This window comes from Hermetia illucens, chromosome 5 (genome assembly GCF_905115235.1).
Source record: "Hermetia illucens chromosome 5, iHerIll2.2.curated.20191125, whole genome shotgun sequence".
In the NCBI taxonomy this organism is placed as follows: Eukaryota; Metazoa; Arthropoda; class Insecta; order Diptera; family Stratiomyidae; genus Hermetia; species Hermetia illucens.
In genome coordinates this window covers 62378960-62406398 of record NC_051853.1, presented here as the reverse complement: position 1 = coordinate 62406398, position 27439 = coordinate 62378960, and the positions used below count along the sequence as shown (strand labels likewise).

Below are 27439 nucleotides of genomic sequence, written 5' to 3'. Positions count from 1 at the left end.
AAAGTGTCAGATTCAGATTAGATGATTCCCCCTTTTTTCCTGAATGTGGTTGTTTATCTGGATCTGTGCATGCCAAAGGAGGACTTTGGAAGGCTTTCTGAAAGTCAGACAGAGTTCACAAGACATTGTCTAAGAAATGCTGAAGACGGAAGAAAACTGGTGCTCAGTGAACTCCTTAATAAAGAGGACCAGACGAAGCGCACAAGGAAGTCGCGAAGAGCGGAAGGCTTGATCGCTTGGCGCATTTCGATCTCATTTCCACAATGTTTTTTTTTTCAATTCGGTTCGCCGCCATACAACAAACAAACTCATGCCAGCACACATATACGTACTTATTACCAGCTTGTTCTGGTTGCTTGGTGATGTCACATCACTTAACGTAAAAGTTAGAAATTTTCAAGGTTCAACGTCACACTATGCGTATCGTAATATGATGTAGGAGTTGCAGAATATTAAACTCTTAAGCCGTCTTACACTAACTTTCTTGACATGGTGAAGTGACACCTCATTATGCGCATTATAAAAGCGGCCTAATAATAGTATTTTCAACATATCTAGCAAATGTAACAAGTAATATTATCAGTCGTTTTGTTGCCAGTATGTTTTAGACAAATCTATTGTGATGTGTCATTGTAGATGCAGCACATCGTATTGGCTTTCATAAGGGCAAAAAGGCTTCGAAATTGACTTGATTGGAGAGAGGTAACTTATGGTCTTAGAGTAGCATATCATTTTTGAAACTTTCTCATTTACCAATCGCAGAAAAATTGATATTTTCAAAATATGATACGTATTTATTTAGCTACACTAATATAGATTAACCTTCGAACAACCCTATAGAGGACGGAGTGACGCCAGCAGCAATACCTTTCAAATAACACTAAGACATTAAAAAAGTTTTAAATAAATGGATTCTACTTCAAAATTACGTGACAGTTACAAATATCCGAAGTAATAATATCCATAGAAAACAAATTCAACATTATCTTATAACACAATGAAGGCGAGGAGTAAAATTTGAAAATCTTCAATGGAGATCAGTCTGGCTCCATGCGCGGTATACTCAAAAGCGCACCTGTTCGTAGATTAATACAAAATTGTTTAGTTTTTACAAGTTTAAACTTACAAGTTATTCGACGTTGCTCAGGTCAAGATATGACTAATAATCTACCAGCTTTTCCTCCTATTCTAAAAAGTGCCAAAATGGCACCTCAATTTTGAACATCTACAGTGATGTAATCCCTTAATTGGAGGTTTTTACATCTGAATAGCACTGTGAGGTATTGTCTTAAAATTTGTGTTCTTCCTTTTCAAATGATTTCCGCAAAGATAAATCGAAATACATAGTTTAGGGGATTACCCAATATTTAAAGACAACAATCAAATTGCTAGTTTCGCTATGTTTTCCAAACCAGTAGATAACAACAATGATTGCAAATATCAGAAAATACAAACATATACATATGAATTTAAAATGTAAGCGATTTTTGAATCGCTAACATCTCTCTCTTAACTTATAACTTGCTGGGGTTCTGCGCCAATTTATCGACAAACTTGTGTGCTTCGGTGTAGTACGGATTGGCAGAATCTCTAACAGCATTGAGCCAGGCATGTAATTTAGGACGGCCTTCACCAGGGTTGTAACCTGCAATCCCTGAAAAAAATATCAAAAATAGTTTACTACCAAGGACTACACTTTTCCGCGGAAACTCTTACTTATTTGCTCAACTTCGCAGGCCCCAAACAAATCAGCGACGTTTATTTTGTTTCCTGTAAGGAATTTGTTGTCTGCAAGCCAGATATTCTCAATGGCATCCAGACAGTTCTCCATCAGTTCCTTAGCTTTGTCGATAGTTTTCGGATCGGGTTGCTTTCCACTTATCATAGGGCGAAGCCATTTCTTTTGGAAATACATTGCACAGGCCATGCGGGTGTTGTTATGTTGCCATTCCAAATATTCGTCCGTGCGTGCCCTGGATTTTATTTCTTTTGGGTACCATTCATCCGATATTTTGCCCTTTGCTTGCAAATACCTGAAAGCAGTATTCAAAGTTAACTGTCTTACGCAGAACTGTGGAACTTACCGTAAAATAGCAATGCTTTCTGCAAGTTTGAACCCATCTTCCACGATACATGGGACCTTTTGGAAGCGATTGATATCCTTGAATTCCGGAGTTAGATGCGCCCCTATTTTTGGGAGAGGGAAGTAGAGTTTGAAATTACTCGAACATTCGAAATAGAATTCATTTCACTAAACTCACCATTCCGTAGTGCGACTGGATTATCCTCAAACGGTACTTTGTTCAACTTGAACAATATGTAAAGGGCTCTGGATGGTTGTGACATCAAATCATAGTAAAACTTTATTTGGCCGCCCATATTGACTCTTCTGCACCCAATAATCAGCAGATTAATTTTATCGCCAGGGGGTCGATGTATGCCGGTCCAAAGTTTCTCTGTACGTCAACAAAAATATGTCAAACTCTGTTAGGTGCATTATCTCCAGATGTTCACATTTTGATTACACGCTGAGGCTGCCAAGCCCCATTGATAATGGAATAAATGCTTAGCGCGACTTTTCTTTAAAAATGTCGTTGGAGACATTTTGATATGAGAAAATTGTGGAAATTGTGTATGATTTTCTTACCCGCACGTATTAGTTTAATATGAACCTTTCTCAGGATATAGTGAAGGTATTTTCAAGATTTTATTAGTTTGATTCTATGATTTTTGTTTCATATTTCAATTGAAAATTTTCTGTTTTAGAACATCAGAAATTTGTCAATTCCCATTTACATGAGTAAAGTTTTTAAAAAGTAATTTAAACTTATCATACGACCCTAGAACGGACGTGAAAGAACACAAAATGAAAGGCGAAGCTTATGACCAACGGCTAGGATGTACGAAATTCTGGGTATATTTGGCCAAAAAGGCCGGTTTGAACAATACTTAGATTTTGAATTTAACAAATATGTTTTACAAGATATGAACGGACATGATAAAGACCTATGGCGTCACCGATGATAGTAAAAACACATTTACAGTAAGCAAAGGGAAATGCGGACACCATCGTACGAAATACATAAGGGTTCAGGAAGACGATAAAAGAAGTTGTATGTGTTTTGTTTTTCTACAAGAACGTTATGTACATTCTGTTAGATACAATGCAAAAAGGATCAAAAAAAAATAATAAAACCCTCGCTGAGAGCAAAAAACAAAAGGAACTCTATTTTCGTATGCAAAGTTGAAATCCGGACAATGCCAAAAAATTGCGACAATGACATTGAAAACTCCAAAAGTGACTAGTTAACACTCCATAGGAAGACTTAGCATCATATACATCCTTTACTAGCCAGTAGCATGGATTGAAAAACATTGGATAAATTCGGCTGGAATTTTTCTCCATATTTCCAGGTGTTCCAACAAGTATTTTTTGTTCGAAATTGGACCTTCGCGAATTCTTACGTCAATATAATCCTGCAGGTTCTCAGTAATATTGCAATACGAGGATTGTCGAGAGGTTTTGGTTGGTTTCGGACAATTGACCACTTCATATTTTATGTTCCGAGTCACTGTTTCGGAATATATTGAATATTTGACAAATAGCTAATTTTTCGCTCGCGGCATGAAGATTTTTTTAAAATATCGATGTACATATTCGCATCCATACTCCCCTCCGGGAATGCCACATTTTCCACGCCGGAACAGCCATTCTACCATAGCACTTTCCTAGTCATACATTTCACGTATCGCACGGAATAAAACTTATGTTAATGAAGTCAATCAAATAAGGCGATTTGAGTTTGTTCAGAACTTCAAACATTTTAGGGTGATGTACTCTTTGTTGACGAGTTTGAATGAAAAAGGAAAAGCGTAGGGAAATTCAAAACTGTAGTCGCAAAATCTGAAAATCACAGTAAAGTGGAAAGTGCTATAGTAGGGTGGCTATTCCGGGGCGGAAGTAGTGGATGATGTGGTATTCGTGGAGGGGTATATGGCATGTCAGGCAGAGAAATAAGGTATTTGTTAAACATTGAAGATAAGCCGAAGTAGGGACCCGGAACATAAAGCGTGACAAACACGCATGCTCAATTATCTGGATCTATCAAAACCTCTTCATTCGAACTTCAGTGCTACAAGTCTCAGGAAACAGTACTTGTAGCGCTGATGAAGTGAACAAGTGGTTCCCGAAATGTCGGTGTTTGCAAGGAGAACAAATAATACTAACGAAAAGCAAGTCTTAATTATTTCAAATAAATATACTAGTCAAGACAAAATAAGGACCACTAACTATTTATAATTTTTTTTTTTATTTCTTGTGGAAAAAAGGAATCGTGCTCGGAACCTGGATGGCATGCTTTCAATAAGATTGCTGACATTTTCTCCTTGCACCTCTAGTGCAATTTAATCAGTTGAAGGCGGTCATTTGTATTCAGATAAAGGCTATTGTTAAGCCACTCTATGACCTGAATATTGCTGATCTCTAGAAAAAGCCCCCCGAACCGTGTGCGGTCGTACATTGTCCTTCATGGAGTTGAAGTCCCCTACCGCTCCTTATGAAAATGGTATGACATGTATCCTGACAATCCATTCCATATAATTTTTAAATGTCGATTCTGAAACGAGAGTTAAGTAACATGAAACTCCACATTCTTCAAAAAATAATTCTTTCATTTGTGCCAGCACTGCGAATTCAATTCAACCAGACTGGCAGATGTTTAGTATGCAAACATAAAATTTGATAATCCAGAAAAAGCAGGGGGGCTGGACTTAGTTTCATTTTAAGACCATTTCAAGCTAAAATATTGTCTTATAATTGAAGTAATTAAACTAATTAATAGGCATAGGTTAATTTTGAATATCTATTTTTCGTTTGCTTGTATTTTAATTACCATCAACATAGAATACACATTTACAATCCGATCACGTCGTGTCCTAAGTAGGACGTATAAATTCCCCACTACACTTAATTATTTGTGAGACAAAAAATGTGTAAGCTCTCTGCGGCACACAGATAATAGCTGGAACGGTTCAAGGAACACCTGAAAAGCTTCATCGACAGAAGGCAGGTTTGTTTCCGCTCTGGATCATTACGCACTGCACTGACTACATCAATACTTATCGGATTATTTTGGAACAGTGCACGGAGTTCAAATCTCCGCTTCTACCGCTCTTCACCGATTTCGAGGAAACTTTCGACAGCGTCAACAGGGAGTGTATGTAAAGTGATCTAGGCATTTCTAGACATTGAGAGGCATTTCGGAGAAATGAATTGCTATCATCAGAACGACATATGATAGTGCAAAATATCACGTGCTGCATCGAAGTAAAATTTCAAAGGAATTTAAGGTTCAAAGCGAAGTTCGCCAGGATTGCATTCTGCCCCGGGTTTATGTGTGGGTCTGAGATGGAGAAGAGTCATACCCTCTGGGCATTCAGACTGTGGGCTCTGCTACCTGTGCTTATGACAAGCTTGTTCCCAGTTTTCGATAGCAGCCTTAGTCAATGCTACATTCAATTCAAATGTTGGTTCCGGTCACGGCATGAGGGAAATTCCACCCTCTCTTGCTAAGGCATCCGAGATTTCGTTTGTTTGTCCCTTTACACCAAGAAACCAAGTACCCCCGAGTAGTTCTACGGTATTAAATCTAGAAATAAAATTCAAACGATTTATACATTCCTGAACGAATTTAGAGGTAATCAAAGGACTATTAAACACGCGCAGTGCAGCTTAACTACCTCTGTAAATTAGATTGCGATGCACCAGCCTTTAACCGCTCGTCAATTGCCCAGGCACTTCGCACACTTCGACTACGCGGATGATAACTGTTCGCCCTTTTACAGAGTCATAGACCGTCGCCAAACGGCTCTAAATCTGGAAAGAGTGGCAAACTGAATCGGGCCGAAAATAAACACTAAAAAAACTAAGATATTCAGTCTGACTTTTGCTAAGAAAAAAAAAAACAAAAAAAAAATTTTTTTTCCTGCTAGACTAGTCCTCGAAATATCGGTACATGGGAAAAAAATTCTTATTCGGCATTCCCGTAAAGATTTAGTCTTTTCTTTTTGATTTTTTTCTTACTAAAAAACAAGTCGGACAAAATGACATACATAACGGTAGAATTATAACTAATTCTTACTTCTTAATTTTGCTTACTTTGGTCCTTTCTAGAAGGCTGCAAGCAAAGTCAATTTTCAGAATTGATTTTAACACTTCACCGACCCGCTGCTGGGCAGTAGATTTTTCCTGGTGTCTGCTCTGTTTCGGTTTGGACTATCTCACGAAAGTATCTTAGCGTTTCATATGCTCGGACAGAGTTCTTGAATGTTTATTTATTTTATTGGATGGCAAATACCAAACGGTTGATAAAACTGTTTTCAAACAGTTCAGTTTAATGGGAAAAGCGATCACCCCAAAGGTCGATCAATATTGCAGAAGAGACCCTAGAATTCGCAAAAAGGTTAAATTGTCCTGCTTCCAAAATCTGTAACGGTTAGCCAAAGCTGCTTCAAAAATAAACATGGAATTCATGAAAATTATTTTATTTTTATTTTTTTATGGAGAAAAGTAGCAGGTCCTTTGGTCCGTAATCAAGATGTCACGTCTGTCATAATTACAAATTCTTTTGAAGAATACAGAAGACCACGGTTTCGTCTAGAGCAACGGCAACTCATCAGACGCTTCTTCAGCTCTAACCCGGGGGCACCAGAGGTGAGGCAGTTCTGATGGGTTCGACAAAATCGTAGTTGTCTCTGTTTTGTAAACTTTGGGTTTAAGCCCAAAAATAGGCCCATGGACAAAAAATGGGAGAAAGTTTCTTTCCAATTGAGTGTACCTCAACTTCAAACAAAAGTTGTATTAGAGACTATTTACCACTGATGTTTTTGCAAAGCATGGCGGAAAGCATCAAGAATAAAGCAGAAGAAATTTGGCAGATCGATTCTACTTGTTTCGTCATTTCCTGAATCACTATATCTTAGTGTCATAAAGAAACTCGCCTCCGATATATTATATCGCAACCATTACTTCCTGAATAACTGTCAGGATAATCTGATAAAAGTCTAAATAAAACTTGTCAATCTTATTTTATTTGTTCATCGAGAACAGTAAGTTTTTTGAAACCATATGAAAATGTAGCAGTTTACAAGGCAACGTACCTAACGCAATTTAGCAATGGATCTTAATAATAAATAATTAATTTTTTATCGCCAACTGAACTCTATAGTTTTATTCTAGTAACAGTCAAGCATTCTACAATGAATAAACGCAAAATATCAAACCTGGCAACACATTTCCACTCAATGAAGATACAAATAGCAACATAAACAGAGCGCTCAGATATTTTCTAGAGTCTAAAGTGCAAAGAACCGGCTTTAGGTTGGATACAAGCTATAATATTGCGACTACCGAAAATCTTATCGCACCGGCACCATGACTGGAGCAATGAAGTACTTCTACGATTTAATGTCACCGCCCTCGAGGGCTCTGTACATTCTATTCACGTTGGAGAAGATTCCCTTTGAATCAAATTCAGTGGCACTTCGTAAAGGTTAGTTTTCAAAATATAGCATACATTTCCTCCGAGCGCGCTTAATGTTCGAATGATTGTTTTGTAGGGGAACACCTGACGGAGGACTATAAGAAAAACGTGAATAAGTTTCAGAAGGTGCCTGTGATCCATGATAATGGCTTTGTACTGACCGAAAGTGTTGCTATTTTAAGGTAACGGCATTCATATCAATTATTTTTCCAAATAAAACAATTAATCGATAAGCGCAGTTATGGAAATGGGACATAACAGTATCATACATAATAATCCTTGGACAAAAAAGAAGTATAAGCTTTATTAATCGGAAATTTTGTGCAAAATCCGCTTCATATTTGTAAGAGGAAAGTTTGCAGACTTGCCTAGTCAAGGCCTCTTCCTCTCTAGAGACGGTAGAGGAAGTAATTTCCTTCGCATAGTTCTCACAGCCCTGATCGATTTCTATTTTTGTAACAAAAACGTGATCTACCGTAGTGTAGTCTTCCAGAACCTTACTCCGCTTCTGTGGTTATTATTAAGTGTTTAAACTTTCTCCAAAGTAATAATTTTTTCATCAATATTGTCAGAGTGTTTTATAACTGGGAATATGTATGCAGATGATTCCTCTTAGAAAAGTCAATTTTCCGAAATTCCAATGTCGCACGACAGTGAAATGCTTTTCTACCTGGAATTTGATAATTTCAATACTAGAAATAAGCACCAGATTCTGAGTTGCACATAGTTAGGAGTTCCTGCAATGCTAACAGGCTCTACATGACATGCATTGAGACTAAGGAGGAAGATATCCATTGCCTTGCATGCGTTAAGTACGATGAGCAATAAATCAGGCTCAGCGTTGGTTTCTTGTCCTCCAAGTACGCTCAGCAAATCAGAGTGCTGGGTATTCGTAGTTATCGTGGAAGATTGTGTGCTGACGGTGGCTGCCTATTCATTTCGCTACTATCTGATGGCCACTAACAACTTTGACATTTTCAAAATGTTTTCAATCTTCATCTTTTAAAACCCGAATCTTGCCTCATAAGGCAGATAAAACGATTTGAAGCACTTTTATGCCACGATCAAGATCGTTCGAGGAAAATACCGACCTAGGGTGAAAATTATGTGGGCTCCCTCCGAGCTAATTTTATTCAAGTCTTCATTCCACCCCAAGAAAACTGCGGCTCCGAGGACAATCCTCCTTCCTTTTCTCTCTCTTGGCGAGCCTGGCCACAGAAATCAAACTGACACATGTTTTGTTCGAGCGCTCGTGATATTCTTACTAGGACTAACTATACTTGAATGTAAATATACTTGTTCGACGTGCGGTAATAGCTAAAAACCACTTTTCAAACAAACTCAGTTAAGGCTAAACTGTTTCCCTAGGCATGGCTGGGGTATTAAAGCTATCGCCAATCAAGATCAAAACCGCCTTTGGATAAGCCGATTAGGGTGCCACATTGATGAACTCCATTTGTCCCATTGGTTTGTTGATGTGACATTCCTCTTCGTGTTCGTCTGCGGGAGAATTCTGCATAAATTGTTAGCAATATGCAACGCTTTTTTAGATTTTGTGTAAAACAAAACCTTATTTAAATTGGTTCACTGTCTGTCTGTCTGTCACATGCATTTTTCTCAGAAAAGGTTATACCGATTGATACGAAATTTGGTGAGAAGGTGAGAACTGTGAACGCTTACGCCTAGAGTGAGTTACATCGTTCTCCGCGGAATTTTTTTATACAAAGGGACAAAGGGACGTTCAAAGTTTTTTTCAACAAATATATTCACCTGCAGATGCAAACTATGAAGCTGTGAAAAAAATACGAGAGTGGAAGTTCCAGTGACCAGTCGCGATTTCTTCACACCACTGGCACTGTCGGTGGCTGATAGGCATCTTCTGACTTCATTTGGAGAGGCGGCTAATAATCTGCTTCAATGTGCGTTGATCCCATTTCGCGGTGACTCTTCCATGAAAATATCTTCCATAGAGATAACTTCTTGAAAAGTACCACTCTCTTCACACTAACTCCTAAGGTTCATCCTTCTGGAATTCTTTTTAACGTCGACATGATCAATTCCGACACAGACAAGTCATCTTCCAGGCCCCCATTCTTCATCTTCAGCGGTTATTTCTATGATTGGCCACAACTTCTGCCACCATGAAATTATTAGTTGTAGTATAGCAGAACAGGACCCTACCGCCATAAATTTACGATTTTGAGATTGATTAAAACGTATGTGACGTCCGTTTCTTGATTGACAACAGCTGCGAAAGGTTCCGTATAACCAGTCATCAAATAATTGTTTGTGCTCTACGCAGAGACATGATTTAGGTAGACAATAGGCAAATTTACTCCTTTGAAACACATGACATGAATTTTTATACTTGCCGACGATGAGCGGAGTAAGTTTGTGGGTTCCGGACGCATTTGAACAAGGCATCACCATAATACATTCTTTTGATATCCTCCCTGGTGGTCGTGTGTGTGCGCGCACAAAACTCGTCAAAACAACTCACTCTCGTCTGATGTAAGGCCATGATGTTCGAAAAAATTGTTCAATTTTTCAATAAATGGATTGACAACCGATTCGTCACACGATACACGGTCAGCCCTTAAGTAAATGGTGACTAAATCAAAGTATTTAACCTTCTGACATTTTCATTAGATTTGAATCTGCTTACCATGCAGGACCCGAATATTTCAATAAAGATTAAAAACACATTTTTTACAGGTACCTTTCAGGGAAAGGTCTAGTCTCTAGCCAATGGTATCCCACCGATATAATTCAACGCGCTCGAGTTGATGAATATCTAGAATGGCAGCACAATACCTTAGCGTTAGGATCTGGACTCTACTTCATGTTAAAATGGGTCACACCGCTAATGACGGGAAAAGATGCCGATCCAAAACGAGTTGCCGAAGCGAAGAGAATTCTCGAAGGGGCTCTGGATCTTCTCGAAACCACTTGGCTGGCTGATTCGAAATTTGTTAGCGGCGACCGTCCAACAGTTGCTGATTTATTCGCCTCATCCTCAATTGAGCAATCAAGTAAAAGATATCTTTCTCGGAGCTATGGTAATTTTAAAGTTTTGTTTTCTTACAGAAGTCGCTGGTTTTAAACCAACTGAAGGAAGAAAGAAAGTTGAAAATTGGATGCAGGAAGTGCGAAAAGCTGCAAATCCAATTTATGACGAAGCTCATAAATTTGCATACAAAAATGCAGCACTTGCCCGGTTGTAATATTATTTTAGAACAGCCAGAAGAAATGCATTTTAGAACGAGGCATTTTAAGGAAAAATGATTGCGTATAGTAACTATTTAAAAAAATACGTCTTCTTATATATTCGATAAACTTCAGTTAACTTAATAAAACATTATATTTCATAACTGATAATAAATAAACATTTATTTGACTTTTCCTTCTGATATAAAATAACGATTCTTCCTAGTCGGTTGGTCATTCATATAAAACTGTTATCTTAAGTCTTCCTACTTCAAAAATGGAAATTTGCTTTGCAATTCAGCACGGGTTTTGCAGGAAATAACATCGGGTAAAATAGCTAGCAAATGTCTTAAGTAAACTTGCAGACGTTGTCTTCGATCTTCAACGAAAGAAATATCCTAGAAACAAAAAAATATTGAATTACCCATATCAGACACGGTTTCAACTATATTCGACTCACCATATTTCCCAGTGCTTTCTTTGGCGGGAAATCCAAAGCCTTAACGCTTGGATTTTCCTTATGTAAGCTATGCAATTTATAAAATTCACTATATCTACGCAATGTGGTCCATTCGTCCAGCCCGTTCGTTGAATTCACATGAATGTGGTAAGCGTAATATTTCCTAGCACCAGACCGTAATAATACAACTCTTGGTATGCTAACAATAAATTCCAAAGATTTATTGTTCATATTCACTAGACGGCGAAGATTGCAGTTTTCCCTGTAGAAATCAAATCTATGAAAACAACGAGCAATTAATATGCTATTCACACTTACAAGCTCAATGAAGCCACTCGCGATTCAAGGAATGTACAGCGCTCAGTTAATTCCTTGATTCGTTCCTCCAGCAGAGCCACAGTGGCATTATTTTTCGAGTCCGTTGAAGAATTTGAGCTTTCAACTGAAAAACGATCTTCGCTATGGCAAGATGATGTACTCACTTCCGCAGTGGTGTTAGACACCGACGGCGAACTTTTGGTTAAAGCTTCGTCTTCTGAGTGTAGAATGTCATTATCGTCGAGGAATACGACCTCAGGTTTTGGAAAATAGCTTTCAATGTCAATCGGAGCAGCAACATAGTCTTCTCGCCCATAAATCGTGGTGATTGGTGAAGTACTTAGATATGTTGACGAATCATTGTTTCCGTTATTCAGATTCGAAAAGTCTACGGTTGGCTTATCATCGAATGAAACAATTTGTCTTTTGACTCTTACAGACTTCTTAGAGGGCCCTACAGCCCGTGGAGCTGCGATTACGGGTTCCGTTTTTCGCAAATCTGTCTTAGTTACGTTAATGGTAGGAGTGTCGGCTATTATAGAGAAGAGGATAGAACTTAGTCCGGCTGCCATAGAAGGCAAGAGATTTACGGTTTCATTGTCTAGCAAGCAGGCCCATGGCTCGTATATGTTTTTGAGCGATGGATCAGCTAACCACATGAGTATGTAGCGTTCAAGTGAGCGTTCATTGAGCGCTGATCTTATAAGTGCTTTGGTTTTGCCGCGATTTGTCCAAACCTGAAAACAAGAAAATGTTTGTAAAAATTATGAAATGGAAAAGGAATCCAGATTTCTATTGAAAAACAAAACCCCGAATTTTGTAAAGGAAATCATGTAGCCAACATCATACAATTAGAAGGAAATTATGCAATACAGCAGGATAGTTGTAGAATTTTTTTTATACGAACACTGCACTCTCGGAAACCAATTACCCTTGTAATCAGCATGTTTCACTGCAACATAGGGTCACTTAGTCTCCAAAATCTTTCTGTAATATTAATAAACAAATTTAGCCAAACACGGGGGTTCTCTACAATTTTTCTATCGAAGATTTTTCCTTCTGTACTCGTGATATTAAGTCTACAGGAAAGTTCTATCTGTTTGTGGCGGAGCGAACAACTTGCGTGTCGAACGCACGCAAATGCAAATCGCGGTGGCCAGGGCATTGAAAAGCAATTTTTGACAGCGATGTTTTTATAATAAAACAAAGTAATGAACTTTTCTTACATAGAATAAACTTCATTGAATAATATAATTTCTATCATTATTTATGACTTCTTGCCAGCATGATGGCAATTTGAATATCTAATTTTTCAAAATTTTTTTATTCCTAGAGTCGAAAAATTGAACCAGTGTTTGTCTGACACCCTCCTCATTTCTGAATTTCTTGTCCTGGAAGTAGTAAGTTAGTAAGGTAGTGAGGACAGAAATAACTGGTAGGCAGAGGATGCTAGGTCCGAGAGTATGGTGGATGCGGAAGAATTTTTCCCATTTCTGCCAGTTTCCAACGAATCCCTAAAGCAGCATGTGGCTTTTAATTATCTCGAACCAATATGATATCTTATTGAGCATGGCTGGCTTCTTTTCTTGGAGTTGAGCTTTTCGCCGGTTACAGCATCTTATAATGTATCGATCATTGAATGTCTCACCATATACATAACTTTTTCTTAATCAAGCTCAAGTTCAGTTTAAAGGTGCATGGGGCAGGTTTTCCGGGGTGACAATATGCCCTTCTCCTTACGATATTTTCGTAGGTAATCCACTTTTCATCCCCAGTTATGATCCAGTCCAAGAAAGCTTTGATTTTATACCAGGCAAGTAGAAATCCGAATAGCTGAGTGGTTAGAACACAAGGTTGTCGTTTTCACTGGCGGCAGTGGATTTTGTAGTGGGATTTCACGTCGGATACCAGTCGTCTCAGCTGTGAATGAATACCTGAGTCAAATCAAGGTAATAATCTCAGGCGAGCGCAATGCTGACCACATTGCCCCCTACAGGGTACTGTAATCCTATAGTGTACCGTTGCGGCCTTGAAGGAAGTGCTCTAACACACTTCAAGGTCCTGATCCAATTGGATTGTTGCGCCGACGATTATTATTATTTCCGAGTGATCACAATCTCGGCAGATGCCGGATTTTACCTAATACTAGCACTAAGTGCCAAGACTTTAGGCTCGGGCGATCCTACCTACTTAAAACTAAAAGGGTGCTGGTGATAGTGGCCGGTTGTAAGTCAATGGAAGATTCAGTCGAGAGCCAGAGGAGCCGAAAAAGCAGGGAGCAGCTGAGTTTAGCCCGAATGAGAGGAATGTTGCCAAAAAATCTCAGGGCTCAGGATGGACAGCGACGCGCAGGAAAGCGCCATGTCGGCGGAGGAGGGCGAGACTCCGACAGCGGAGAAGAGCGCCAAGCAATAGCGGAGTCAATGACCAGCACTAAGCTAGCCCAGATAAACCTCCACCAAGTCCCAAGAGAAACGTTGGAATAGTGCTGACTCAGGAGCTCTGGGTATATCGGGGCAGATTCGCGGTCTGCAAGGAGGAAGCATGCAGGTAATTTGGGACTCCTCTTGTGAAAAACCAAGAGCTTGCGTAATTCTTAAACGTAATTTAAACTATATATGCCTTTCACAGTTCCTGAGCGGAGATCTGGTGGCTATCTAAGTCTCATTGGAAGCCGGGAAGGACCACGCGAGAGGCAGTCGTGGCATCGAGATACTTCCCAAGAGACGAAATCCGGGCTCCACCGGAACAAGTCGCTAAACTGTTGAAGTACTGTGAGAGGACGTTACCACTTATCCTCGGTTGCGATGCCAACGCCCACCACGAAGCCTGGGGAAGCAGCGACACCAATCGTAGAGGTGAGTACCTTCTGGTATCTATTCTTAATAATAAGTTAGAAATATATAACTTAGGGAACACTCTAACATTTGTGGCCAGCACTAGACAGGATGTTCTAGACATAATTCTAGGAAATACTCTAATGAACGGGATGGTCAGGAATTGGAGGGTGTTGGATGAGCCCTCTATGTCTGATCAAAGAATAATCAGATTCGACATTGAGGGTAACTCCGAAATAAAAAGAATAATAAGGAATACCAAGAGAACGGATTGGGAATATTATGCAACGAACTTGAACAACAATATGGCCCACCTTCAAGGGGGCGGTGACATCGGTAGCGAGCTGGTACTAAAAACAGTAATGAAAACCTTCAACACAGTCGTCATTGACGCATATGACTCCAGCTGTCCGACTAAGACAGTTAAGTCATCAAGGGATGTACCATGGTGAAACAGGAACCTGGCCAGAATAAGAACAGAGGTACGGAAACCCTTCAACCGAGCAAAACAAACTGGGGACTGGAAGAGGTACAAAAATGCACTGACTGCGTATAGCAACGCGATCAGGGGAGCAAAACGAAACAGCTTCAGGGAATTCTGTGAAGGGATCGAACAGATCACAGAAGCAACCAGGCTTTACAAGGCTGTAGCCAAAGACGGGGCAATATCCTCTCTGTGTTTGAAGAAGGAAGATGGAACATTTACCGAGAATGAGGAGGACAGAGTACACCTGCTTCTCAGAACTCATTTCCCGGGGTCCTATCCTACGACGGCAGGCGACAACATTCTGCCTGACACTCCAACAACGAATAAAAGGGGAAGAAAGGAGAACTGGAAACTAGCAAAAGAGGTATGCTCAGAGGCTAGGCTAAGATGGGCAGTGGGAACTTTTAAACCACTGAAATCTCCCGGAGTAGATAGCATTTTCCCAGCTCTTATCCAGAGAGGCCTAGGAATCATCTTAGAATCTCTTCTGAGAGTGGTAAGGGGGAGCATAGCACTGGGATACATACCAAAGGCATGGTGACAGGCAAAAGTGGTCTCTATTCCGAAAGCGGATAAAAAGGATATTTTTCACCCTAAATCTTTAAGACCAATTTGCCTAATATCGTTCGTACTCAAAGCGGTGGAGAAGGGCATAGATAACTATATTACAACTAACGTTCTAAAGCGTAATCCCCTCCATCACTGTCAACACGCTTACCGGGCAGGATGGTCAACTGAAACTGCTCTGTATCAGCTAACAGAGGTACTACGGGATGCACTGGTCGCGTTTTTGGATATCGAAGGAGCATTCGACAACACATCGCACACAGAGATACAAGATGCCCTGAACCGCAAAGGAGTGGGAAACACACTGGCATTCTAGATGGGCAAAATGCTAGAAAGCAGGCAAATAGAAGTACCGACAGGTACAAATTCTACTGTCATGAACACCACTCAAGGCTGTCCACAGGGTGGGGCACTATCGCCGCTGATATGGAGTATGGTAGTGGATGAACACCTATACGTGTTAACAAATACTGGAATACAAGTCCAGGGTTACGCGGACGACATTGTTTTAATCTGTAGTGGCAAACATGAAGATACCCTATGCGATAGAATCCAAACTAGACTAAGGGTTACTAATGCCTGGTGCAGGAAGGTGAGACTGCGGATCAATCCAGCCAAAACCACCATAGTACCATTCACTGGGAGACGCAAGCTTGATCACCTGAGGACCATAAGGTTACATGACATGGAGGTGAGACGAGAAACAGAAGTAAAATATTTGGGAATTACGCTAGACCAAAAATTACTCTGGAAGACACATGCCGAAAAACCTTGTCGGAAAGTCAAGAGGGCTGTGATGATTTGTAGGTCCATAGCAGGAAAAAAATGGGGTTGCAGCCCGAGGATACTACTTTGGATATATACTGCAATAGTAAGGTCAATGATTGCCTATGGAGCGGTAAACTGGGCAGGAAGAGCCGAACTCAGCACACAAGCCAGGGAATTACCCAAACTCCAAAGAGTGGCTTGGGTGTGTATCAGTGGGGCAATGAGGACATGCTCAACGGCATCCCTGGAGGTCCTTCTGGGAGTAAACATTCTCCATCTCCACATCCAGATGCAGATAAGCAGGGCAATATTCAGGATGGCCGGGAGTATCAGTGAGGCGGGGCGGGAGTCTGGATACTCTGGGCTCCAAGCCCTGCTGGGTTGGAAGGCAAAGAGTCAGCGGACGAACTAGCCAAGAAGGGAGCAGGGACGCCTTTACAAGGGCCAGAACTCTTCTGTGGAATCGGAAACGATTTCATGGCTATGACATTAAGAAATGAAGAGGAACGGTTGAGGAAACTATACTGGGTGTGCCTACCAGGAATGAAGCAGCCCAGGGTGCTTATGGGGGGATACGAACCCATACGCACAAAGGATTGCTTAAACCTCACCAAAAAAGAACCTCCGAATCATAATGGGAATTCTCACCGGTCATTGTCGGCTGAACTATCACCTAGGGAAGCTTGGGATATCTGCCTGTAAGTTTGGTGCTGAAACCTCTTTACATGTCCTGGGACAGTATCAGGCACTTATGCAAAGTAGGTCGAGGCATCTGGGAGAACACTTAATACCAGATGCAAAGTTGAAAGATCTGGAACTAGGGAACATACTAAAGTTCCTGACGATTAAAAGCTTGCTTGAAATATTGTGATTAATAGGTACGTTATAACCAGCAAATGGGGCACATAAATTCTTTAAGGACGCGGTGTGACTTTCCCTCAACAGAATAATAATAACTATTAACATAACTTTTCCCCACTACATTCTCTATTAACCTCATTAAAACATGGCTGGATAAATAGGTATTCCACAGACGCGCTGTTGCTGCTTATGTTGATGTTTTGGTAGTTAACTCGAAGCCCCTACCCTTCTGTATTGCGGTTTAATTTGTAATCAATGCAAGCAATCCCATTAAATATATCCGGAATACTCATCGCCCAAAACAAGTTTTAAATTCTTGGTGCATTAGCTCATACAGATCACAAATGGAGTCCTGTCTAACTCTGGCAAAAACAAGGATTCCACGGCTTTCTTCTAACAAGAGCTTCCGTCTACGGATACTTGTCGGTGCAAACATTCATAACGCGATCTCTCAACTATCAAAGTGTTGCCTTGATCTCATTACTTTCAATTACTCTCATCTTTTCGAAGCCATTGTTCAGCAAGACCTTGTTCATTAAAGCATTTAATTCTACTTACATGTTGCAAGCTTTCATATCTCTCCCTCTCGTGATTAGTCAGGTGCACTTGGAACACGTCCCAGAAAGTCGCTTCCGTGCTGTTGCCCGACACAATGTCCTGGACATTCTTCAGAACGGATGTGTGCGGTGCCTTCAGACCATGCGACAGTACAGCTTCCCAACTATTGCACAGCTTCACAATCAGGTCGTCTTCATCTGTGGCCAATTCTTTTTTTCCGCCATACTTTGTCTGGCATCGCTTCACTAAGTCGCGCAGATCATTGAGTACTTGTTGACTGGGCGCGTGTTGTTTTGCCTCGTGTAAAGTGAAAACACTCCCGAGGAGCGTGTCTCCCATGATTGGCTAGTTCACGACGATCCCAGTACCACATTGAACTAAATACACATAATTACGATGAGTGATTAACTTGCACGCTTACGATTCAAGGATTCTCACTGCCAGTGAAATTCGCAATACGAAAATTGTTATGACGTCTGCGAATTGAAAGCAACTCCCACTCCCTTGAAACATCAACAAAACGTCTTCTTTGACAGCTGTCAAAGATAACAAATCATAGAAAAGGGTGGGTCAGAAGTGTCGTCTTTTTTCGCCAGCACATATTCCGAATGTAAAGTCAGCTGAAAATTCCTAGATTTACTAATAAACTTTCACTGAATTTTTATTCTTCGGTAATAACAATCCTCTATAACACTATTCTCGCCTAAAAAACAGTCACTACGGTTATATTTACCTTCGGAGTTAAGTTCCTTACAATCACACCTGAAGATCGACGGCTTTGTAGAAAACTTTTCGCGACGATGACATTTGTGTATCTCCCCTCGCAACTATCCTTTTTCAATTGAATCAAAAAAGATACAAAATGGCTGCACTTGTGATCGGGCTTCGAGTGAGGTTGCATCGCTGCTAGGAGCTATGACTACCCGCAATAATTGCCAAGCCGCAAATTAAGTAAAAAAGAAAGTGACAGTTTGTTACATCGCTTGTCTCGCCGTACGAATATTTAAGTTTTAAAGTGTTGTTAAGTGACATTTGTCGCGTAAATTGAGGAAAGAAAATCCTTTCCCCACATTATTCTCTGTCGCGTACGGTGGGGCCTATTTTGTTCGTTTCCCGTAGTTTTTTTCATTCATTTTGTTGGGTTCCCCGCGCGCGCACATCTTGCGAGTGTTTTGATCATCGCCGACATCATCATCGCCAATAGATTTTCTTGTAGTGGTAGCGCTGGTGGGGCACGGTCTCGTTTTTGTACGCGGACTCCAATTTTCGTGGTGTTTTATTTTTCCTGTATTTTCAACATACCGTCATCCTGGTGTGCCGCGACCGTGCCGTCGCAGACGTCGCGTTTACATAATTTCCGCGAGAGGCCTGTGGAGAAAAGGAAAAGGAAGCAGCGAGGAAGCGAAAAGTCGCCAGCAAGCAGGCATTCAATGAACGTGTAAAAAGTTTCGTGTTCGCCGACCAGCTAGCATTCAGTGTGTGGGGCCGTCCGTCATCCATCGCCTTCGAAGTCGTCTTCGTGCTCGCGGGGCATTTGTGGGGCTTGCACTCAGCCAAGTCAGTCTATGCGAGGGGGCAGTAGTTCGCGAAACTTTCGCGCAGGGAAGAAAGTTCTCTTTCTCGTCAGTGTTCGTGTGCCCTGTCCGTGTTCCGTGCGTCCTGGGAGGCGAGTGAAAACAACAATAAAGCAGAAGGAAAAAGGCGAGGGCAGGTCGAGTGTAGTGCACGCCAGAAACGCTAAGTTTTCTCGACTTTTCCCCGGATCGGTTCAGTGAGTTTTCAGTTCGGTTGCAAGTGCTCCCATCGCTCTGCAGAAATGTCGGCGGAACGTGAGATCCCCGCGGAGGATAGCATCAAAGTCGTCTGTCGATTTCGGCCCCTGAACGACAGCGAGGAGCGAGCCGGATCGAAGTTCATTGTGAAATTTCCCAACAGCAACGAGGAGAACTGTATATCGATAGGAGTAAGTACCCAGGGCGAGTGCCACCAGGTGTGGGCTCCAATTGATATTCTATATTTTGCAATTCGCCACCCGCACTAGTTGGTAGCAGGCGTTCGGTGGAAATAGTAACAAAGCAACACGACTGACATGCAAGCAGGCAGCCTGACTGCCGTGCTCCCCTCGATTTATTGATTTGTCTCTGATGTTGGCGCTACGACGGAATATCAGGTGCCTGGCTGCTGCTTGGAACGAAAATGTCAGCTCCTCCACGTTTTCTCAATCGAACAGCTTGAGTGGAGGGCATCGGGCGCTCAAGATTGCTACGTACTACGCTCGCTTGCTAGGTGGAACCTCGCCTAATCAACGGCGCGGAGGGTTCACCCCATTTCGGAAGGCTGCCTAGCCAGACCATTGTCCGAGTATTCTTCTTTTATGGTCTCTCGCTTTTCACGTTTTGACTAGTTACAGCACTTTTGCGGCATGAAGCTCGCTGACCGAATTGTGTGCGTGTGAAAAAATGAGTCATGAAATCTGCTGTGCTTACTGCCGTGTCTGACGAGGCCCCCATCGAGTGTTGCCAATTCCGTGGAGTTTCTAGAAATATGCATGAGATGAGTGTGAGTTGGTGTCATGATGGGGATGCATTCGCGTTCGAAGAAACTTGGATGTGTGGGAGAGGTAAATAAGTCAAACGGAAGCGAACAGTCATATCCGATAACATCGATTAATCCAGCTGGAGTTCAAATATAGGAAAAACAGCTGAGGAATACGAACCACAATAGGAAAAATGAAAACAAATGGTCAACAGGGTTAGCGGCCGCCGGCAGTCAATTTGCGTTTAGAAACTTAGTTTGCTTTATTTTCTCTGATTTGGCTCCCTTGTCTACTACAGGATGTCGATGGTATCGGCCATTAATTGGGGAAGAATAACAACTACTGGAATTTTTTCGTGACTTCATTCAGTTTGCATATTCTTCCAATTCAAAGCGCTAAGATGCAACTCTGATCGTAAGTTGGATTTTCACAGTTTACGACCACCAAACAGATCAGTTCTGTGATGGTTTTTGGACCACATTAAGCAATCAAAATATTGCGCTGTGAAAGAATTCTCCTCGGAAAGTTTGTTTTGGAGAGCTTAACTTACTCCACTCATCTCCGAACTTCTTTTGGATATCCTCAGATTGAACAAGGAACCTTGAATAAAATCAATTGTCGGCAAAGGATCACAATTCCATTGCTCCATTTATCGGGTTGGAGATAAAGAAATGTCGTATTTGTGATCGAAATTTGACGCTTACATACTTAGAATTATCCGATTTAAGTCAAATATGCCCGCGCCGCTTTGGTTGCAAATTTGTTGCTATTTAGAAGGCAACTTCATTAACTCCCCCCATTTCTATTTGCAAAAAACTCAGACAGCCAGTTTTCGCAAGCCTCGTTTGAGACCAACTTAGTAGCACCAAGAGCGTTTTGCATGGAGCGGAAGAGATGGTAATCACTTGGTACCAGGTCCGGACTATACGGTGGGTGTGATAGGACATCCCATCCGAGCTCCCGTAGCTTCTGGCGGGCCATCAAAGATGTGCGCGGCCGAGCGTTTTCCTGGTGACCGATTCTGGCCGCTTCCGGTCAATCGCCTGCTTCAAACGGTCGAGTTGCTCACAGTAGAGGACCGAATTGAGGGTCTGGCCATAGTTGAGTAGCTCATAATGGATGATTCCCTTCCAATCCCACCAAACACATAGCAAAAGCTTCCTGGCCGCAAATCCAGGCTTGGCGATGGTTTGGGCCGGCTCGCCACGCTTCGACCACGATCTTTTTCGCTTGAGATTTTCGTACGTGATCCACTTTTCATCACCAGTTACCATCCGCTTCAAAAATGTTTCGAATTCGTTCCGTTTCAGCAGTGCATCGCAGGCGTTGATTCGGTCCAAGAGATTTTTTTACGTCAACTAGTGTGACACCTAAACATCCAGCTTTTTTGGAATCCAATCTTTTGCAAATGGTTTCAAACGGTTTTATGGTCTATATTCAGTTCCTGGCCAATCGAGCGAATGCTCACATGTCGATCTACTTGGCTGATTTCGACGATTTTATCGGTTTCTACGACAATTGGCCTACCAATCCGCCGATCGAACCAACGCTGTGTTGCGCGAATCGTTACAGTATCGGGCCCATAAACTTCACAATTTTTTTCGGCCGCCTTCGTTGCATTTTTACCTCTCAGGTAGTAAAAACGTAAAATATGACGAATTTCTTGATTGGTGGACTCCTTTTTTGACGCCCTATAACTTGAGACTGAAAGGTACGATCACAACACTGTCAAGGAGACACTTGTAGCACAGATTGTCGTCTTCAAATCGCCGTTTAGAATGACCCGATGCGATAAGTACAACACAAGATATGTTTAAGTGTCGCCATCTTATGACAAGATACGACATTTCTTTTTCCCCAACCCAATATTATTTCACATTATTGACGGTTCTGCTTCTAGCTGTGGCAATACGCCAACCAGTTTCCCCAATAGTTTGGGAGTAAACCTAGAAAACTAGAACTAGAAAAAATAAAAAATATCCAGCGAATATTTGCTAAAGCGCTTCAAAATTATGACCCCTACTTTGTGTCTGCACAATAAGAAACATTCCGATTCGTCATTTTAGAGCTTTTTGAAGTCCCTAATGCAAATTTGGTCTTAGGTTTTTGAGTTGTAGCAAAGGAAAATGGCTCTTTCCTATCGAAGAGCGAAGCCCGCCTTCCCTTGAATTTGTTTTTATGAACTATAATTTTGCAACCAATAGACAACTACATGGTTCGATCTCTTCTTAGCAAGGATTCAATATGCACTAAGGAATATAATTCATCGTACCATATTTCAAAACGTTGTAAACTGCATTTATTTGAATTAACTCAGAATAAGCAGCACAAAAGGAGAAGCATAACAAATAGGGAACTCAAATAAACTTTACATTCCTTTACATTTCTTTAATTTTTGAAAAAAAAATCTAAGTGGCAAAAGTAATCGTACGACTATTGTTATTCTGCGATATTTGTCTATTGGTTGAATGTCAATACTTCGTTGGGCCTCCTTCGGCTTCCAGCACAGCTTGCATCCGCGATGGCATAGATGGCACAAGTTAGTGTGTAATTTATTTATTTATTTAATGAGGACAATACACAGAAAACCAATTCCTTATTACATATTGTTCTCAGAGGGAGGAGCAAGTGAATAGCTTATTTTACGCTTAAAACTAGAGAAGGAAATAGGAGCCCAAGGACACAAGCTGTGGAGCGTTGTAGGACCGGCATAGCCTCGGGATCGGAAAGTGGAAGTAAATCTCGAGCTCCGCGAAGGGTACATCAAAAATGTCCGCACTACGTGTGTTATTTGACGGGGCAATACGGAAACTAATATCCGAGTTGGCAGAGCAGTTCATCAAATAATTGCAAAGTTTGAAAAGAGTACACATATCAAGGAAGATACGGCGTTGCTGTAGGGAGGGGAGATTGAGGGAGTCCTGGCGGATAATCAACCCGTGGAAGGTTCTTTTTTAAACCAGAGTCGGGGGGAATTTGAGTTGTACAACTTCAAGAGCGCGGCAGTCACGATGGTGGAAGAGTACCAGACTACACAGCAATATTCAAACATTTTTCTGACAAGGGAATAGAAGATTGTTAAGGAGGGCTGAATTGAGATAAAGTCGGAGGAGGAACGTAGAATAAAACCAGACATTTTGGAAGCTCTATTGATGACGTCAACGAAGTTTGTCGTCGAATATTACACCCAAGTCTTTGAAGGAGGTCAGTAGTGAAAGGGGTTGTCCACTGAGAGAATATTAAAAGGATGTTGGGGAGGATTTAAGTGAATAGCACATCCAGTGGCATTTGTTGACATTCAGTGTTAGCTTGTTGACCGAACACCAATGGACGAAATTATCAAGGTTGGACTGTAAGAGAGCACAGTCCATCCGAGACGAAACAGAGGCAAACAATCTAAGGTCTGAAATAATAAAAAACTTGTCTCTTTTTCGCTAGTGTAGATATTTGTTCTTGCAAATACCGATATTTCGAGAACCACTTGTTCCCTTCATCAGTGCTAACAAGTTTAACACCAAAGGTAGCATCCTAGACATGGCACTCTACCCCATCTACACTTCGGATCTAGCAACTTGTCTTAACCGGATAACCTTAACGTTTGCAGGTGGAATTGCATTTTAAGTGTTTTCAATCGCCACTTTCGTTAAGTGCCTTAGTTTTGGTTGATATTCTAACTGAAGAAGCAGATTATACATGGATTTACGACCGATGCTATGTAGATTGCAGAAATCCCCGAATAGTTGAAATAGATCGATTCTGCATTCCCAGCATTTTTCCAAAAATTTATTTAACTCTAAATATCTTGTCAAGAATGTGGAACTTCCGGTTACGAAATCCATTTGATATTTTTGGATAATGTAGTCAGCGTACACTTTCACCCTTGTTTGGATAATCCTCCGATATACCTCTGTAGTTCATTGAGCATAATAGTTCCTCCCAGTCTTTGCAAATTATTCTATATAAGCGATGCAGATTATATATCAGGCGGTATTCACTTATCGCCTGAATCATCTGAGGTGTTTTCGTCGGTGGGCACTGACTTTGAATCCGGATTTAGTAAGTGAAACTATTGTACTCTCCATGGCTTTTTCTTCTTGTCATTATTAATAATATCTGTTTTTATAGTCATTGGCGATTGCAGGGACTTAATGCGATTTACATACATTTTTTTCTACGGAGTTTAATACTCTGTCCATATGTGATTTAAGTTTTCTCCTCTGCAGATGTTTTTAACGCACCTTCTAAGTTCCTGATATTTACCTTGCTTTGCTCGTGTTGGTCTTTAAATGGAATTTCTTTTCTTCGCAATTTTCATCGAACCTATCATTTCACTTTCTTAATTCACCCCAACACCTCTCCGATACTATTTCTGAGATTTGTTGTTTGCACAAAGTCATTGCTGCAAATTCAACAACGCTGGTCAGTACTTTCACTACTCCACAGGGTAGTAACTTTTTGATCAAGGCCGTAGGGAGCAATTTTTCACTACTAATTAAGTTAAAATTAGAATAGAATAATAATGACAGGAAGTATAATTAAAACATAAGTCCATAAATTCAAATCCCATTAGCAAAAATAAGAAAAAAACACTAAAGAAGGGAATAACTAATTTGTAGCCAAAAACGGAAGAGCCTTCTTTAATTTCATCACTTTAAACACTGACTACTAAGCCCCACCAAAATGCTAAATATATCAAGAGTAATTCAATCTAACTTATCCTACAACCGTTTAATGGATTCAGATTGAGGTTTCAAATGGCTAAATCAACAATTGAATTAGATCTAGACCTTAAAGCGTATCAGAGCATGGATCATTATATGGTTGAAATATAAACTCATCATCGTTTAATCCCCAGCCGAATGGGGTATTATGATCACTTTTAACGTTTTATGTAAAACAAAACATTATTAAAATCGATTTGCTGGTCTGTCCGTCTGTCTGTCACACGGATTTTCCTCGGAGACGGTTATAGCAATTGACATCAAATTTGGTGGAAAGGTGGGAATTGTGAACGCTCATACATACAGTGAATTATATCAATTTACTTCGAATTTAAGGGGAATACATGCAAAAGGGAGGTGTACATTTTTTTTGCACCAAATGTAGTCATATGGGGTATCAAATAAAAAGTCTTGGTTAGTACTTTCCGAATCTGGCCTTAGTTTTGATATTTAATGGAAAGGTGGGGAGTGGACCCATTCTCAGAAACTACCCAACTGAAAACTCTGAAAAGAATTAAGAGGCTCTCCTTTATATGGTGCCTAGGCTCCGAAATACCCCATATCGATATCTGTTCGAATAAAGTTAATAATGATAATTTCACTATAATTTTAAGTAATTGACTGCGAAACTCCCCTTAAGTTGCTAGAACTACAAAATTGCAGCAATATATACTATAATATAGAGCATTATCCTACCAAGTTTTTACTGACAAAGTTATAACAGGTCAAAGTTTTCCCTGCTTTGCAAATTCAAGACTTTGGATGTCAATGTGACGGAAGAGTGTATATTTTCACATAATATATGCATATATTACGTGCTAGTTACTAATGGGATAAATTAACACTCAAATGTCTTTATAAAAGGAATACACAAAAGCTTTCATACCTAAAGCGTTCAGTTTCCGGTTTCCCGACTTGTATCCTTAAGTTTATCCTAAAATCATGGGACGGTGGAAACTTTGAAGCTCTACGCATGTAGCGAATAACATTGTTGTAGGTAGGGGAGGGTTCCTACATTTGCAAAAGGGGATGTATAAATTGTTTTCATATAGTCCTATAGCCATATGAGATATGAAATGAAAGGTTTCAGTTACTACTGTTCAAAGTCACCTCAGTTTGGCACTTTATGGGATCGTTCAGGGGCTAGAAAACGATCATTTCTTCCATTTAACGCTTTGTATTATAGTATCAGACTTAAACATTTTCCGTGATTTGACGTACGAAACTCCATTTGTCATACAAAATTTGAGACAAATTCTTTGTTCGATATTTTTATCTACTGTAAAGGTCACAAAACACATTTGAGATAAACTGACAAAATCAAAATCAACTAGCCGCAAAAAGAATTTTTACAATCTTGTAAATGATCAATTTGCTGTTCTTTTTAAGGTTTTGTGTGAAACAAAACCTTATTAGAATCGATGTCTGTCTGTCTGTCACAGCCGATTTATTCGGAAACGGCAGGACCGATTGTCACGAAAATTGGTAGGATTATGTGATCTGCCGTTCCCTTAACATGCAGCAATTGACGCCATTTTGTGTTCAGTTTAGGGGGGGGGGGCTTACCATACATGTGAAAGGAGGGTTCAACATTTTTTTCACAGAAGGTAGCCATGTGGGGTATCAGATGAAAGGACTCAGTAGTACTTTTCGAAACTGGTTCAATATTTGATATTGGGTGAAACATAGGGGAATGAGGGCTCAAAATATGATCATCAAAAAGTGTAACAGGTCTGGTTCTCAGAACCCATCCAACCGAAAAAAATCGCAGTGGTGCATCTCTACGAAATCTAGGCCTCAAAATATATCCGGTTCCGATATCTGCACAAATAAAGTTAATAATAGTATATTTCCACTTTTTAGAAATTTATCCGGCACCCCCCTTATGTTCATCGTGCGTTGAAATTTCTTATATAAGATGAACACAAAACCTTTATACCCGAAGCGCGAGCTTCCGGTATTTTGACTTGTTTGACACAAGGTATTCAGCATGAATTTTTAGCGCTACACAGCATCTATTTCATTTGTTGCTTACCACAATGAAACTTTCCTGACTTAAAGTGTCTAGTTCTAAAGCGATGTTAATGACTTCTAATCTGCCTTCGTTGTACGCCCGGTGTTTTGAACACGAGTCTCTGGTGGCACTATGTTGAGAGGCAATACCACGCCCAGAATCACCTTTACTATCCTTTCGAGAAAAAATTTATATTTTTCAGAAACATAAATTAATATCTGTAACAGGTGACCTTTATTCGAAAACATTCCAGCAGGTGAGAAATCGATTCGCAAGAAGTTTTCCGGTCGATTTCATTTCAAACAAATTACGGTTCAATGACTCCACGAACGTGTGTGTTCTACCACAAGCCCCTGCCTCCAAGAATCCCCTAGATAGCGCAGATGAACGGATTCAAATGGGGCACTCCTTAGAATGAGATGAAATTTTTACTTTGTGGAAGATTTGTATAGTTTTTGCTTCATTGAATTTTTTGAATGAATTCTGTTGGAAGTTTTACTGAACAGGAAAATTGTATCGCTCTATAAATCACTGCATCTTTCAGAATGTCGTTCGGTGATTTGT

At 40.5% G+C, this 27439-nt stretch overlaps 4 protein-coding genes across 4 annotated transcripts in view; 2 read left to right on the top strand and 2 right to left on the bottom strand.

The window, feature by feature from the left end:
• Positions 1–1380: 1380 nt before the first annotated feature.
• Positions 1381–2477, bottom strand: LOC119657985 (glutathione S-transferase theta-3-like). Its single transcript, XM_038065201.1, has 4 exons — positions 2262–2477; positions 2085–2187; positions 1717–2033; positions 1381–1654 (listed from the first exon to the last, which is right to left on the bottom strand). Exons 1-4 carry the CDS (start codon positions 2377–2379, stop codon positions 1515–1517), a joined length of 678 nt encoding a protein of 225 aa, XP_037921129.1. The 5' UTR covers positions 2380–2477; the 3' UTR covers positions 1381–1514.
• Positions 2478–7323: 4846 nt separating this feature from the next.
• On the top strand, positions 7324–10773 carry LOC119657634 (glutathione S-transferase theta-1-like). Its single transcript, XM_038064639.1, has 4 exons — positions 7324–7550; positions 7618–7723; positions 10257–10573; positions 10629–10773. Exons 1-4 carry the CDS (start codon positions 7433–7435, stop codon positions 10763–10765), a joined length of 678 nt encoding a protein of 225 aa, XP_037920567.1. The 5' UTR covers positions 7324–7432; the 3' UTR covers positions 10766–10773.
• Positions 10774–10909: 136 nt separating this feature from the next.
• Positions 10910–18124, bottom strand: LOC119657633 (sorting nexin-29). The gene is made up of 4 exons (XM_038064638.1): positions 17605–18124; positions 11527–12263; positions 11209–11470; positions 10910–11146 (listed from the first exon to the last, which is right to left on the bottom strand). Exons 1-4 carry the CDS (start codon positions 17941–17943, stop codon positions 11015–11017), a joined length of 1470 nt encoding a protein of 489 aa, XP_037920566.1. The 5' UTR covers positions 17944–18124; the 3' UTR covers positions 10910–11014.
• A 324-nt stretch (positions 18125–18448) lies between these two features.
• The window catches only part of LOC119658240 (kinesin heavy chain), a 53427-nt gene continuing 44436 nt past the window's right edge, over positions 18449–27439 (top strand). Inside the window, exon 1 of the mRNA XM_038065518.1 lies at positions 18449–19567. Coding sequence (XP_037921446.1) covers positions 19421–19567 — 147 coding nt within the window. The 5' untranslated portion in view covers positions 18449–19420. The remainder of the gene's footprint in view (positions 19568–27439) is intronic.